General features: G+C 33.2%; 1 protein-coding gene across 1 annotated transcript in view; it reads left to right on the top strand.

The window, feature by feature from the left end:
- Positions 1 to 16690, top strand: part of STK31 (serine/threonine kinase 31) — a 71553-nt gene that overhangs the window by 35789 nt on the left and 19074 nt on the right. The window contains exons 10-19 of the mRNA XM_081079274.1: positions 296 to 418; positions 4988 to 5167; positions 6777 to 6893; positions 7887 to 8006; positions 9671 to 9802; positions 11063 to 11164; positions 12765 to 12845; positions 14897 to 15022; positions 15666 to 15791; positions 15974 to 16060. Of these exons, the coding sequence (XP_080935400.1) occupies positions 296 to 418; positions 4988 to 5167; positions 6777 to 6893; positions 7887 to 8006; positions 9671 to 9802; positions 11063 to 11164; positions 12765 to 12845; positions 14897 to 15022; positions 15666 to 15791; positions 15974 to 16060 (1194 nt within the window). The remainder of the gene's footprint in view (positions 1 to 295; positions 419 to 4987; positions 5168 to 6776; positions 6894 to 7886; positions 8007 to 9670; positions 9803 to 11062; positions 11165 to 12764; positions 12846 to 14896; positions 15023 to 15665; positions 15792 to 15973; positions 16061 to 16690) is intronic.

Here is a 16690-nt window from a genome sequence, read left to right as displayed (position 1 = left end):
AATAGGAACTTGTATAATTTTCTTAAGGAAAACAAATATTTCATTGTTGCAGAAATAATGGGAAAAAAATAAAGATTAGCAGAGCAGGATTGTTGAATTTAAATATGTTATTTCTGATTAAGGGAAAGCTCTTAGTTTGGTGATCTAAGGTGAGGTGTTTGTCTTAATTGCTACTGTGTTTGGAGAATGTTAAATTTTACTGTTTTTAAGATATCAGTTTTTTTATGTAGGTCAATGGATAAAAAAAACACGTGACATATCAATGATGGTTATTCTTTTTTTTTCCTTCCTTTAGAATGAAGGGAATATTTTGATTGGCGAAAGAAACGAAGTGCAACAGAAGCTGTACATGGCAGTAGAAATTTTTATTATGGAAGTAGATGAGTTATCTCTTAACAAACGCTTGAAAACATTGCAGGTTGGAATTTCAAAAGACAGTAAATATACATTACATTAAATGTACATGTTTATTATTTGAGAGGGGTAATTAGCATTTACCTTGATACTTCAGATAGTACTGATGGCTGCAAAAGTTTTTCTTCTCTTTGATGAATTCTCATTTCTTTTTTTTCTTCTCATTTCTTTTTAATGGAATTAAAATTTTATATTAATACAGAGGGTGCCAAAAATTATACACATTTTAAGAAAGGAAAAAACTGTATTAAAATTGTAATACAATGACTGACGCTAGTATTCATTTGATTTAACGCCATCTTTTAAGTGAACGTCATACTACACGTTGCTACTGTAATTCAATTCAACTTCGAAAAGTAATACATAGGTAACATCTCTTAAAGTGTGTACATTTTTTGGCACCCTTGGTATATTTAATATGTTTATGTATATTTGTATACTCTGCAAACAAGGTAAAACGGTCAGACACGTCAGACTTGCTAGAGCAGCACTCATTGGGAAAACTCACGGAGGCAGGAGCAGTGGCAGGCATGTGAGTGCCTGTTGCCCATTACGTTCTAGCAGAAAATCCAGGCAGGCCACCTGTCAGAGTTAGGGAGAGGGACCCTTATCCTTAAGGTATAGGACTTTTAAGATCCATGATCAGAGGCTGGAATAAAGCTGTATGTTGTGGGACCTTGTCTTCAGCCCTATCCTGCCAACTCAGCAAAGACTTGAACTTGGAGTGAATGAGCATGACAATGTTATTAGTCTACCTATTAACATAACATTGCTCTTATTCAGATCCTTTTTAAATGTCCTTTAATGACATTTAAAATTTTCCTCTAAAAGGTCTCATGCGTTTTCTTCATTTAACTCCAAGATATTTATACTTGTGGTTGCTTTTGTGAATATTATCTTACTTTCCATTTTCTAGTTATTTTTGATGGTGTTCAGGAATACTGTTGATTTTTATATATTGATGTCTTTCTGGCAACTCTGTTGAACTCTTAGGTCTCATTTGCCTATTGATAAATTCTGTGAGCTTTCTGTGTGGTCATATCATTTGAAAACAACCCTCTTGTATGTTTTCTACCTTTTATATATCTTTGAGTTTCTATGGCTTTGGTCAGTATCTTTAGTGCCAAATTGAGTAGTAGCTGTGTTAGGTGGTATCCTTGTCTTGTCTTAGACTCCAGAGAATGAGCTTGCGAGAGAGTTGGAGAAAAGGATATTCAAGGACATCTGGACACTGTCTCTTTCTGTCCACCTGGATGAAGACATTGCTTTGATGGTACAGTGTATGGTTCAGGAGCCATTGGCACCCTGGCTTGAAGCATTTTCTTAAATGGAATTGCATTAATAGTATAAGTTCTTCTAGAATGGTGAAATAAGTCTTGCATATGAAAGGCCATGGGTGTAGTAAGAATTGACCTGTCTACAATGCAACTTCTCCTTTACCCTGTAAAGGTTTATTTCTTCTCATTAATTGTCAGTAAACATAGGTTAAGGGTCTGCAATCAGGATATTTTTAAAGCGCTTTTTAAAGTTTAATCTTAAAAGAGTTTTTGCCATATCTGGTTTGTGTCCCTTTCTACTATTCCCCTAAATGAACCAGAATATTTAAACTTCTCTTTATTTTGCTGAGAAATAGTTTGATTTTTATTTATATTCTTCAAATAATTAAGAAATATACTTCAGTAATGAAGGTCAAAGAAAAATGTCATAATTTCTGATTTTCTCTGCATTTATTGAGACTTCTTTTGTGGTCTACAATACAGGGTTGATTTTTTAATGACTGTTCCTTTTAAGTTCAAAAAGAAAGCATATTCTAGGTTTTCTTGGTGTGCAGTTCTTGATATATAGCTGTTTTTTTAAACTTTAATCTTCTGTATCTTTACTCAGTTTTTAGGCTAATCAGTTAATCAGTATTGAGATATTTTTGTTATATATTCTAGTTAATATATTTTGTTATGTATTTTAGTTCTTTAAATTGTTGTTCAAACTATTTCAGTGCTGTGTTGTTGGACGTTAACATATTTGTGATTGTTACGTATTTTAAACTGTGTTTTCTTTTTAACCATTATCTGACCTTATTTTTCCTTAAGGTATTTTGGGATAAAATCTTATTTCATTTCTTTTTAAAATTTGTATTCCACCTGTCTGTTTTGGTTAATATTTGCTTTGTATATCTTTTCTTTCCCCTTTCCTCTCTTAGACAACACATGGAACATCTTTAAAAGAATCCATCCTATAAATCTGTCTTTTGATGTGTAACTAAATTGATTTATATATTTTAATTACTGTTTTATAGTATTATAACTTATTTCTGTGATTATATAGTTTCTGTTTATCATGGTTTCTTTTTTTTTCCTTTTCTACTGTTTAACCCTAATTTCTTAGAACAGTCTCACTTGTCTTTGGTGTGTTTCTTCCTTTTCTGTATCGCCTTCCCCAAAGTCAGCTAACCAAACAACCACAGTTCTTGTCTAGGATTTTAGTCTGAGGTTGTACGGATATTGTACATAATAGCTCAGTTAAATAATGAACTTTAGAGTTATTTTATCATTCTTATTTCATAAATTTTTGGATGTCTTTTGGTTTTCTCTAGTATTGGATGGAATATTTTGTTTAAGAGTGCTTTCAAAGAGCTCTTTGGTTGATTTTGTGAGGTATTAAATGTCTCAGGATATCTTAATTTAAGCAACTGTGTACATTTAAGCACTTTAACAATTGTTTACTTCGCTATAAAATATTAGGTCCAAAGGCCATGTTTCCCTCAGACCTTTGACAATAATAAGTCATTGTCTTCTTGTTTCCATGGTTGTTGATATCAGTCTGATTTTTATTCTTTTGTGATCTTATTTATCCTCCCAGAAGTTTAACATTTTCTCTTGACTTTGTTCCTTAATTACCCTAAAACATGTTTAAGTTTAGATTTCAATGAGTCAATTTAGTCTTAGGATTTATATTTTTCTTTAACTCTAGTCAATACTTGATAATTATTTCTTAAGATACTTTCCCTTCTCCTCACACCCATCCCATTTACTTTTTCTCTCATTCTGGGACTTCTGTTAGATGGGTATTTAAACTTCTATCCTCTACATAATTGTCCACCCATTTTTTCTATCTTTTGATCCCTGTATGTGTCTTTTTGAAGAGATCCTTGACTTAACTGTCTAGCTCACTGATTGCTTTAGTATCTGATCCCCTCCTGCCATTTAGCCAGTCCACGGTGTTCTTTATTTTAAAGATCACTTCTTTCATACCACATACCTTTGATTGGTTGTTATTTATAACTACTGGCTTTGCCTTGTGCTTGTGTTTTCAGTATTCTTTCTTTTTGTTGAGAATATTTGTTATGCTTATTTTGAGTTATTACTATTATTTGGGCCACTGATTTTGTTTCCTTTTTTATAAGGTGGCTTAGTTTGTTATATTTCTTTCAGAGTCTTTATTTTAGTTATACCTTTCATCCTTCCCTGTACTTCCCTTCAAGGTCTTATATTCCCTTGGAGAACTATAAGCTCTCTTAATTCTGTGCTGTTGTGTAGGTATGAGATAGTGTGGTAGATTGGCCTGGGAAGGGTGAAAGCTTGGACCATAACTTCAAAGACTTTAGGTGGGTTTAGGGAGTGGGATGGGGTTGTTTCTCAGAGCTTCTAGGGTTGTACTCTGGGCTCTACTTCCTGTTGGCTTCTCTTCTAGATGATCTTACTCTTCAGTAGACCTCCCAGTTCCTATACCTCAGCCACTGCTCTTTCCCAGGGGCCACCATCCTTGGGTGTAAATGCTAACAGGTGTTCAGGGAAAAGGGAAGAAAAGAGAATGCTTAGGGCTTGGCAACTCTTCTGTACTGGCTATCAAGTTTTGCCTCATCTGGTTTCCTATGCTGTGCTTGTGTAAATTCATTGCCTCTTGCTTGCTCTGCTGCTTTCCTGTCCAATGCGAAGGAGAGAGAAGGGCATATGAGGAAAGTTCTCTTTTCCCACAGATGGTACAGGCCTTCTTCCACTTACAGTGACTGTATTTAGTACTAAGCACCAACTGTCTTCTGTCTTTCCAAGGGTTCTCCGAGTTTTGTGATAAAAATTTCTGGGATCTATTAAGTTTTCCTTTTGTCTCTGACATTTCTGGAGTTTGATTCCTGGAGAGAGCCAGCAGGCTCTCTTGTCTCTTCCAGTCCTTTTAAAAATGCTTTTAAGTACATGTACATGTTTAGTGTCTTTCCTTAATTGGAATTATTTGTATATTTTGGTGTGTACTTTATTTTTATTTAACAGTAGGTCTTGGAAACTTTCATGTCAGGACAAAACAGTAGTGATTCTAATTTAAAGTCTGTTTATTTAAAAACCTAAGAATATAAAGCTTTCTATTTATAACCTTAATTCACTTAATAAACTTACTATTGGAGTCCAAATAAATCAGCTTCTAGGTAGTTTAATACTTTCCTGTCTAATTATTCTAAGTTTCATTTATAAAATTCTCAAGGATAGGGATGCAGCATTACTACTTCTGTCTCGGATTCTAATACTGCACCTGAGTCCTACTGTGAAGTTAATAAACTTTAATAAACAGAAATCTGTCTCTGCAGGATTTGTCAACGTCTTTAGAAGCAGTATATGGACAGGTCAACAAAGGGACAAGCTCTGAAGAAATACTTAAGAAATTTTATGACTGGAAGTGTGATAAAAGAGAGGAGTTCACCAGTGTTAGAAACGAAACAGACGTTTCTCTACAGTGTCTTTTAGCATGGTTCCAGAGCAGCTTAAAGGTAATAAGAGCTCTTGCCCAGGGGTGTCAGCATAAACCAGGAAATAAAAAAAAATAAAAAAATTCCAAATGTAATTTACTTATTTGCTGAGAGAGAGGGCAGTTGGGTGGGAGAGAGGACAAACAGAATGAGAATGAATAGAAATGAGAATGTGTGTGCCAGGATGGAGGAATGAGGAATTTACATATTTATGGTTTCTGGGACATATTTGAAAACAACTTCAATGAAGCTGTAGGTGTAAGATAGTATCAGTGGAGTTTATTACAAGTAGTGTGTATTTTACAGCTATAGTATAGAGATAAAGGTATGTATATATATACATGTGCTTTTGAGGACAGTAGAGCTTTTTTTGGTTTCGTTTTTAGCAAGACGTGTTTTAACAGTTGGCTAACTAGTCATGCTTAAAATTATATGTTAATTGGCAGTGTTTAATAAGTCTTTTAAATTTTAGATATCTTAAATGTCTTAAAGATACCTAAAATAAATGGGGAATATTAGTCTCAGTTGATGTTAGATATTAGAAAAGATGTTTTGTATATTCTTTTTCATTCTTGTTTATTATTATAAAAACAGCATGTAATTTTCCAAAAAGCTTGGGGGCATGTTGTTTTGTATAAAGTACTCTGAACTCGAATTACATTTTAGACTAATTTTATTACTGATTCTGTTTTTCTGTCTGCTTTACAACTTCCTTAGCAAGGACAAGGGCACCCATGTTGTCATTTATCTGTGTGAATGATTTCCAAAATATGCATTTCCAGCTTTGTTTTGGAAAAAAAATCTTTAGTTTCTAGCCACTTCTGGAACTCTTCATTTTTGGTACTTTCTTATGGCTACAGTAACATAACTAAGTTATTTCTTCATATTTTTTGTTATTGATTTTAATTGTCTTTCTGTTTAGGTTAATTATCAATTACCCTTTTTTTTTCGTTTCCACAGCTGTTTCCCAAATCCAGATCTCCTTAATCAGAAATGTGAATATTTGAATCAAAGTGACTGCTTGTAACATTTATGTTCTGTATTATAATTTGGGCCCCTGATTTTATTCTATATAATACCTTATTGTAAAGTTTATTTCCTGATAGAAAATACCTTTGTTTTCCTACTAAAATGGAACCATCTGAGTTTAGTCTTTAACTTTTAATCGCCAGATACCTAACTACTCGTAGGTCATCAGTAAATACCAGGTATAATCGTATTCCTTCCTTGTTCAAGGGCTAACATTGCCTGCCTCTACCTTTCAGATTTAAAGATGCCAGCTGAGCATTCAAGTTTCTTTACCAGTTTTTAGTCAGACTGCTTCTTTTACTGTATTCTCAGGAAACATCCTGGTCTTGTCTCTGTTTTTTTCATTCTTCTCTGTGTTGTCCTCTCCCTCTGTTAACCACTAACTACATTTTAAAAATCCGTGTTTTTTTCAGGTGTGTGATGTGTGTGTATCTGTTTTTCTTGGTGCATAAGTTTTATGAGGGAAGTACTATATCTTGTGTATCCTTATTTCTGCCACATTGCCCAGTGTGTAGGCTAATGCTGTGCTCCAGGTATAAGCACACAATAATAACTGAAATAATTAAATGAGATGCTTCATACATTTATTTTTGCAAATGAGGCTTTTGATCTGTCTGTGGAAGAATCACTGACTTCTGAAGACATAGTTGGTAATATTGATGAAATCCTAGAAAAGACCGAGTCAAGTGTATGCAAAGAGCTGGAGATGTCTCTGATTGTGAGTATTGATATTCTTTATTATTGCTTTCTTTGAAGCAGTATGGTTTCTCTCGCTAGTTAGAAAGTATCAAGACTGATCTTAGCCTCTTATGGGCCTTTTTGAAATAGTAGCACAGTCAAGTTCTAATCCATACACAAAGCAAAATCTATCTTCCACAGGGTGGTATTTTCATTTTAATAAGACATTTCAAAAATAAATAAAATCTAATGTTTAATTTTAAGAAAAATTCTCTTAATCTGAGTGTAACAGCTTTCTATATATTGGGTGTGAGTCCATCATACCCCATGATTGTAAGAAAAGACGCTTTAGAGTTTGTGAAAATTTGAAATAAAAATTAGGAGAGCTTTAGAAGTAGAGACACAAGGTTGGTTAGTAGCTCCCTTTCTCTATTGTGTATATTCTCTATTGCTATGTCAAGTTAAAAATTAGTGTAGTTCCTCAAAAGAGTATTTTGTAATGTTAATATTGCTCACTGGAACTCTTGCAGTTTTTCAGGCTGTTTACCAAAGTCTCAGTGATAATGTTCTTCATTTTACTTGTTTCTTTTAGCCTTCAGTGATTTTATTCAGATTGGTATTAAAAATATATATGCATTACTATATTTCTCTGTGGTCAAATAGTCCTTATTTAGATGGTTTTGTCAGAGTTGATTTTAGAAGTGGCTGTTATAGATGATTTCTAAAAATAATTTTAAATGTTGAAGTTCTATATATTTAGTTCTTACATGCAGCGTCGTATCCCCAGTTTCCTAGAATGTTCTTCTATTTCAGACATCTCTAGGAATAACAGTATAATGGGAGTAAAATTTCCCACATGAACATCTTTGACATCAATCTTCTGTCTAGAAAAATATTTGTGTTTAAGAAATATTTTGAAATAGATATAGATATTTGTTAAAGGTATCATTTTGAAGTTTATCCATTGTTATTGAGGTTTTAACTATTTTGAATACTCCTTTGTGTATAATTCCATGTGTGTGGTTTCATTTAGGAGCAAGGTGATGCAGACAAGGAGATCATTTTAAATACATATAGTCAAGTACTACAAAAGATTCATTCAGAAGAAAGGCTTATTGCCACAGTACAGTGCAAGTACAACAGCAGTATTGAGGTTGGATTATGTTTTATTTTGTCTTATATATTGAGGCTTTGTATTTTTTAATATTTAAACTTTTCTCAAGTAGTTTGATACCCAATGTATAGGTAAATTATTTGTTATTGCTAGCAAAGCACTATAACCATTGTTATCTGGGTATATAATTCAATTCACTCTGCGACTTCTTCACCTCTCTCAGCCATTATAGAATTGAAAACAGTCAGGGCCTTGCTCTGGATTAGGTTTTGGTTTAGGGAATGTTGTGGCTGGTTTGATCTTGAATCCAGAACGCTAAAACTTACTCCAGAGTAGCAGTAAGGCTGTTTTGCTTTCTTATTCGTGTGTTCACTGGAGTAGTACTCTTAATTTCCTTCAAAAACTTTTCTTTTGCCTTCACTACGTGGCTAACTTGTGCAAGAGGCCTAGCTTCTGGCCTATCTCAACTTTCGAGAATGTGCCTTCTTCACTAACCTAATCATTTCTAACTTTCAACAGAGTGATGTGTGACACCCTTTCACTTGAACACTTAGAGGCGACTATAGGATTATTATTTGCAGTAATTTCAATATTATTGTGTCTCATGGAGTAGGGAGGCCCGAGGGAAAGGAGAGAGATGGGGGAATGGCCAATCAGTGGAGCTGTCAGAACACACATTTATTCATTAAGTTTGCTGTCTTATATGTGTGTGGCTTATTGCTCCCCCAAAACAGTTACAATGGTAGTATCAAAAATCACTGATCACAGGTTACCATAACAAATGTCATAATAATGGAAGAGTTTGAGATATTCTGAGAATTACCAAAATGTGACATAGAGACAAGAAGTGAGTAAATGCTGTTGGAAAAATGGCAACGATAGACTTGTTCAACACAGGGTTGCCCTGCACTTTCAATTTGTAAAAAAAAAAACAAAAAAAAACCAAAACACTCAAACAAAAACAAAACAAAAAACCATGATATCTGTAAGGTACAATAAAATGAAAGACAATAAAATGAGCTATGCCTGTATTTCTTTTTTGGATGGTGACTTATATGTATGTGTGCATACTATATGCATTACATCATTTTGTAAGGTATTTTGAAAGTGTTTCCATTTAACTGTGCATTATGAACAATTTTCCCATGTGATGAGTCATTTGGAGTGACTTAGACATCATCCCTTGTATAGATGTACAGCATTATTTAACCTTTCTTTGTTTTAGACATTAAGGTTACTTCCAATTTATTTTTGTCATCAATAACACTGTACATAATCTTTGTATATAATTTTGTGTGTCTGTTTCCCCAGATTGTTAAAAATCATTAATTATCAAGTCAAAAGGAGTGAATATTCTTAAAAACTTAATACATATTACCAAACTACTTTTGGGAAGGGTAATTTCAATTTGCATTACTAGAAATTCCACTTTGCATCCTCTCTAGCACAGTATGCCTTACTGAATGTATCAGCTTGAAATATTTATTTTACCTTTGCTACTTTGATTGCTGGAACGGATGTTTTTTAAAATAGACATATGGGTAATTAAGAAATCAATTGGCAGAATTGTCTAGTTGAAAATTGTAGATTTGCTTATTTCAATCCGAACTCAGTAAATACTAGTTGAATCTTAATAGAGAAATAATAAATAGTAAGTGACTATGTTGTCTGTGTTTTGAAAATATAATAACTCTTTCTCTTAGTTTAAGAATCAGATTACCGAATGTTTAAATAAGAGCCCCAATCTGGATCACTTGCTGTCCATTAAAAAGACACTGAAAAGCTTAAAAGCTCGACTGAGATGGAAATTGGTTGAAAAGAATAATTTGGAAGAAGTAAGGAAACAGTTGGTTCTTACTGAACTTTATGTGTATCTCATTTTACTTGGGCTCTGCTTTATAAAACTAATGCATAAATGCACTCTTTAAAATAGCACCATTATTCACATTTTGTCTTACATATTTTGTCTTTTTTCCTCTGTGTATGTAAATAAAATCTTACATTAATAGTGTAAACATTTTCGCATGTCGTTAAATGTTCTTTAAAAACAGTTTATATTGCTGCAGTAGTTTTCAGTAAAAGATGTTTTTGAGTAATTTAAAAAACTTTTGGTTTGGACTGTTAAAATGTCTATTTTATTATAAGCCAGTACTACGTGCAAGGTGATGGGGTGCTCCCTGAAAGGTAGAATTTTGTTATAAAGTACTTTTAATATCATGTCTTCTGTTTATTCTTTTTTTAATGGCTGGACATACTATTTCTCAAATATTTTAAGTTGTTTTCATGTAGTAATAGAACTAGAAGAATTAGGACGTTCTAATATGTACTCGCCTCCTTCCTTAGGCTTGAAACTGGTAATTCTTTGTATTCCCTTGAGAATTCGATTTAGGTAACAAAAGGCATTTATATTATATCTTAATCCAACTTGAATTAGCTCTAGTTCTCTCTGAAGCACTTAATTGGATATGCAATGAAACTAATATGGTTTAAGATTTTTCCAATTTTATCATATTCTGGACTGTGGGAAATGGTGTCCTTTTTAGCTTAATTTGTTAACTTTTGGAGAAATATATCTAACTTTGAAAACGTGCCTTTTAAGGTGGCTTATTTATTATCACTGGAATTTCCTGGAGTCTTTGGGAGTCCTGCATTGTCTTTCCTCTAGTAGACATGCCATACATTTACTCATTTAAAAAAACAACAACAAATTTCTTGTAGAAAACAATTCCAGGGAATTTAATTGCATTCTGGCTCCTGTTCTTGACATTTACTTTGTTATGGCAGTTGGTCATCTTTATCGTCGAGATAAGTCTACAGCAAATTAAGACGTGAGAAAAATCTATGTAACTGATTTTATGTTTTTATATTTTATAATTCCTTTTCGTAGGTTTTGGAAAAGTCAGTGTTAGAATAAACTAATAAATAATAATTCAACAAGTGTTATGAGGGTCTATTATGTGCTAGGTACAGAAGGATACACAGAAATCAGACAAAGGGATTTGCTGTAGAAGTTGCATGAATTCTTACTAGGAAAAGTTGTTGTCAGTCTACTCTAACAAGCCTGTAATGTCACATTTTTTTCTTTCTGATTAAAGTCTGATGACCATGATGGATCTGAAATTGAGAAACTAAAACAAGAAATAACTCAATTGCGCAATCGTGTCTTTCAGGAAATTTATCATGAGCAGGAGGAATATGTAAGTATTTGATTATTTGAAGTTTTGAATTAGTTTTTATTAGAAATTGAATTAATATATCCATTTTATGAAGTGGACTGTAATCACAAAAATACAAATTATGTTGACATAGTAATATTTATGTGAATTTAGAGATTAATTTCTGATGACAAAATAATTCAGAACCGTTGTATGAAATGTGGAAATTACAGAAAATTATAAAGAAGAAAAACCATTACCTACAACTTTTCCATTCAGTAGTAAGAGTAGGAATCACTGTTAATTTTTTATTTATTTTAAATTTTTTTTTAGCAAGTTGTCTTTTTCCTCTTTTTTTGAAATTTTTATTGGGGAATATTGAGGAACAGGGTCTTTTTCCAGGACCTATCAGCTCCATGTCAAATTGTTTTCAATCTAGTTGTGGAGGGCGCAGTTCACTGGCCCATGTGGGAATCGAACTGGAGACCTTGGTGTTATGAGCACTGTGCTCTAACCACTGAGCAAACCGGCTGCCCGATCACTGTTAATTTTTGACTTAACTTTCTTTTAGTCTTTTTCTGCTTGTTTTTTACAACAATTGAGATTATAGCATAAACACAATTTGCACATTGCTTATATTCTGTTTAACATAAAGCCTAAAAGTTTTTTCCTTTATTAATATGTATATGAACATCATTTTAACATAATGCTGCCTGAAATGACAGCCTAAATGCGGCAGTATAATTTAGTTGAAGAATATAACAAAATAAAACTAATTGGTTTTGGGGAAAGTTTCATCTTTAGGTCTCTAGTCTGCCACTAATTTTTGTGACCTTTGGAGAGTCAGTCAGCACTTTTTCTCTTTAAAATGGAAAGAATATTGTATTTTTTTGTTTCAGGGAAGAAGTAATAAGTTAAACAGTACTTTGAAAAATAAAAATAGTATGAAAATAATAGGCATTTGAAGTTATGTTTCATTTAGCAAACTCATATGATTGTGTGTACTTTATTATTCACCTTGGATAAAATAGCTATCTCCCAGTGACTTGGCAAATGTCTAGAAGTTTTATTTAATTAACGTGGTAAATGACTTTTCTAAGGATCCTCAATTTTCACATTTGCATCAAAGTGGCTTTTATAGAGCTGCATATTCATTTTTTCTTTCAAGGCTTTTATGATTTTTTCCCCCTCATAAATGAAATAGTCATTATTATTTTTTTCTTTGAAATAGTCATTATTTTTAAAATGTCACTGTGTTCTTAATTTTTTGAGAAATGAAGACAGTTTTATGATTCAAATTGGTATATTGGCACACTTTTTCATTTTGGCTTGAAGTGAGTGCAGACTTTGACCTTAGGCAGGATTTTGTGCCTGTGTATGTACACCAAGCTTAAAATTGATAATTAAGTTTTATTCTGTTACTAAGATGGTAATTTAGATCTAAGATGATTCTTGGTTTTCATTTGGTATTTCTTGTAATAGAAGGCAAAAGCAGTGGTTATTTATCTTACTAAGTTATACATCTTATTAGATTATGCATCTTGTTAGATATATAATAAGGAAGACACTGGTATATTATTTTTTCCTGAAGACCAACATATCACAATTGAATATATATTGATCTATAATTTTTTAAATTTAGGAAAAGCTGAGTAGCTTGACACAGAAGTGGTTCCCTGAGGTACCTCTGCTTCATCCTGAAATAGGATTACTTAAGTACATGGTAAGCTTTGTTTCCCCTGAGAATTACTACTTGCAGAAAGTGTTGAAAACTGATGACGTTAAAATTGTGTCAGTGTTAAATTTATAATATCCTTACTATAAAAATATTTCTGATGAATAGTTTCTGGGTATTATTAGAACTTTTCCTCAAAACACTCTTTAAGGGGGGCGGCCCGATGGCTCAGGCGGTTAGAGCTTCATGCTCCTAACTCCGAAGGCTGCTGGTTCGATTCCCACATGGGCCAGTGGGCTCTCAACCACAAGGTTGCCAGTTCAATTCCTCAAGTCCTGCAAGGGATGGTGGGCTGCGCCCCCTGTAACTAAGATTGAACACGGCACCTTGAGCTGAGCTGCCACTGAGCTCCTGGATGGCTCAGTTGGTTGGAGCGCATCCTCTCAACCACAAGGTTGCCAGTTTGATTCCTTGACTCCGGCAAGGGATGGTGGGCTGCGCCCCCTGCAACTAGTAACGGCAACTGGCCCTGGAGCTGAGCTGCGCCCTCCACAACTAAGACTGAAAGGACAACAACTTGACTTGGAAAAAAGTCCTGAAAGTACATACTGTTTCCCAATAAAGTCCTGTTCCCCTTCCTCCATAAAAAATCTTTTAAAAAAACAACACTCTTTAATACTGGCATACTGTATTTTTATTTTTATATGAATTGGCATGTTTTCTGTTGTTTCTCACAGTCATTCAATACACTGCATGGCACTTATTTGAATTACAGGTGTTTATTTTTTGAAATGACAAGTAGTTTTAGCTGCTGTTCCAAGCTTTAGAATAAAAGTAGGACTCTGCTAGTCATGAGGACTTTAAGCGGAATGTGTCTTTTAAGTTAAAGCAGGATGGAAAAAGTCTAGAGAAGTTGGTTAAGGTAGAGATGAGATGTTGATACGGGTATAGTTTTCTAGGCAAGCAGGATTCAAAGTGTGGGAGGTCAGTGTATTAAGACATACGTGCATTATGGAGCAGGATGTAAACTTTGGCTCTTGGCAGAATCTGTGAGCTCTTGTTTTATATTGCTAGGGATAGAGACTACATACAATATTTATTCTTTAAGATTGTCATTATGTCCATGATAATAACTTAAAAATGGTATTTATAGAGACTTATGAACTCATAAATATGTAAGATAAAAATCCTTTAAATTGTTAAAGCAATTACTGTAGAATCTTTTCAGACTAGACTTTAAAATAATGTGGATTTTCTCTTGCAGTTATTTAACTCTGGCTTAGAGTCTATCTCATGTAGGATAGGTGAGTGAATATGTGGTGCTGTGTAGGACTTGAAATTTAATAAAAAATATGCTAATCTATTTTATTGTGGAAGATTATAAAAGGTTTGAATCATGGCTTATGGATATCTTTAAAGATGTTTAACTGTGAGGTAGACTTAGAAAACCCTGTGGGTTGAGTATACATTGGAGGTTACTTAAATATGCTGACAACACTTGCAAAAAGAACCAAAGAACCATTTTACAACCCCTCTTACTAAAACTACCCCACAGTAAAACTTAGCTTGATTTAAACTGTTGATAGATTTTAGTGCAAAAAAATTATTCCTTTAAAAAGTAGCAGAAATATCTAAGTAGAATCAAAATATTTGAAAGCCATTTTCAGTTCTGTGGATTCCACTTCAAACAGAGATAGAAGTGTTAGAATTACTTCATCGTAGTCATAATTTTTAGACTTCTCATTTCCATTCTACAATCTCCTTTTTATTATCATTTTACTATATTTAGGAAATACATGAAGTTTTCCAAGTAAACATCAGGGATCCTTGGAAGCATGTTTGGTTAATCCCAGTCATCTTCATAATCTGTTCTAGAACTGTAGCTGCAATTAAATGTATAGTGAAAACACTTTGGGTGGGAGGAGTTCAAAGCCAGGATCTAGAAAAACTGTGAAACTTTAGGTATTTTTATTTTATTGGTTTCTCCGCTAGGGTTGATGATGTCCAGTCCGTCTAATAGCATGTAACTAATTATATTTATGATTTAAAAGTACTGAGATTGTTTGGATACTTCAACTGTAATAAAAACTTTTTCCTAGAATTCTGGTGGTCTTCTTACTATGAACTTGGAACGGGATCTTCTTGATGCTGAGCCCATGAAGGAACTTAGCAGCAAGCGTCCTTTGGTATGTTCTGAAGTTAATGGACAGACAATTCTTTTAAAGGTAAGTTGAAGTTCTTCTGAATTGTGGCAGATTGAAAAATATAAAGGGGAGTGGTTGTGTTACTTTACAGGAAAGTAAAAACCTATTATTTGTTTTCTAAATCATGAGTTGACTGGCATGATAATTGTGCTTCCTGTTTGATTGCCAGAACTAATTTTGAATATAAAACTTCCCTCATTTCCTAAATAATATATATCTCTAGTAGGATATACTTGTTTTCCTTTTTCAGGTGACCTTATCTTATTATATTCTATCCAACAGCCTTATAAAATTCTTGTTTTTTAAAAAAATTCTCTTTGAAATTTTAACTGTTTTGCCAACACAGTCTTCTATTCTTTGATTTCTTCTGGAATTTCTTTGATTGATTTGGGAAACTGTTAATCATGATAATAGGATAACTAATTTGGCCTTAGTAGCAACGCATTGTAGAATGTATATTAAACTACAGGTAGAATTGTTCTTTCTGTTCTAAATCATAGCATTCAAAGCAGATAGAAAAAGTACTTAAACAATTTAAAAATAAAATAGATGTAGTGTAATTTACATAAAAATCATTATGTTTAAGCTGGAGTGATGTAGTATAATGAGTAGGATTTTTAATCTTGGAATTACCAGTGTCTTTCTCTTTTTTTTTTGGTATAAGGGCTATTCTGTGGATGTTGACACAGAAGCCGGGGTGATTCAGAGAGCAGCCACCTATCATAGAGCTTGGAGAGAAACTAAAGAAGAGTCTGGGTTACTACCACTGATATTCCTATTTTTGTGTAAGGTAAAGTTCTTATACTAATTAATCTCTTGTAGAAAACATTTTTAAAAAGTCTTAGCTCTAAGTTTTAGAGAAGCATTTCATTCCTTTTAACATAAAGAAAAAGTTATCTTTTACAATCAGTGCACACTAAAAATATACTGAAGAATTTTTTACTTTGGGTCTCATTCTGTTTTGCTTCTTAGTCTGATCCCATGGCTTATCTGATGGTCCCTTACTATCCTAAGGCAAACCTGAGTGCTATTCAAGCCAGTGTGCCTCTGACTTTAGAAGTAAGTAAAGAACACTATTTCCATGGATATACTGGATGGGAAAATAATACCTAATGTTTATTGAGGGCAAACTGCATGCTTTATGCTATGTAAAATTTTGACGCCTATTATTCTAATTAATTGTCACATCAACCCTGTGATATAAGTTATATACAGATAAGAAAAAAGAAGCTCACAGAGATTAAATGACTTGCACATACTCACTCAGCTAGCTGCAGAGTTAGGACTTGAAATTAGGTCTTTTTGGTACCAAAGCTTATGCTTGAAACTGTTAAGCTATACAGTATGTACTCATAAGTTGCATAGTATAGCACTTGGCATTATAAATGCTAAGGGACAGCTTTAATTTCTATTGTAAATGTGAATTAGTGATAACCATAAAGGATGCCCTGATGATTCTTTCTACCCTTTAACACTATTTATTTCATGGTCTTTTTTTTCCTAGATGCTTTATATGGTCATTATATGTAGTTTAAATCTTCTTAGAGATTACGTATATAGAATATATGATGTGACCGGTTACATAATCAGGCCTTCTGGCCTTTGTTTCTCTGTGCTGGTTCCTTTGGAGGAAGCCATACTCACTTCTGGAAAAATCTTTTAATTAGAAAAAATTCATGTATTAAAATG

The sequence above is a fragment of the Rhinolophus hipposideros genome, assembly GCF_964194185.1.
Source record: "Rhinolophus hipposideros genome assembly, chromosome: 18".
In the NCBI taxonomy this organism is placed as follows: domain Eukaryota; kingdom Metazoa; phylum Chordata; class Mammalia; order Chiroptera; family Rhinolophidae; genus Rhinolophus; species Rhinolophus hipposideros.
This window is presented reverse-complemented; position numbering and strand designations above follow the sequence as displayed.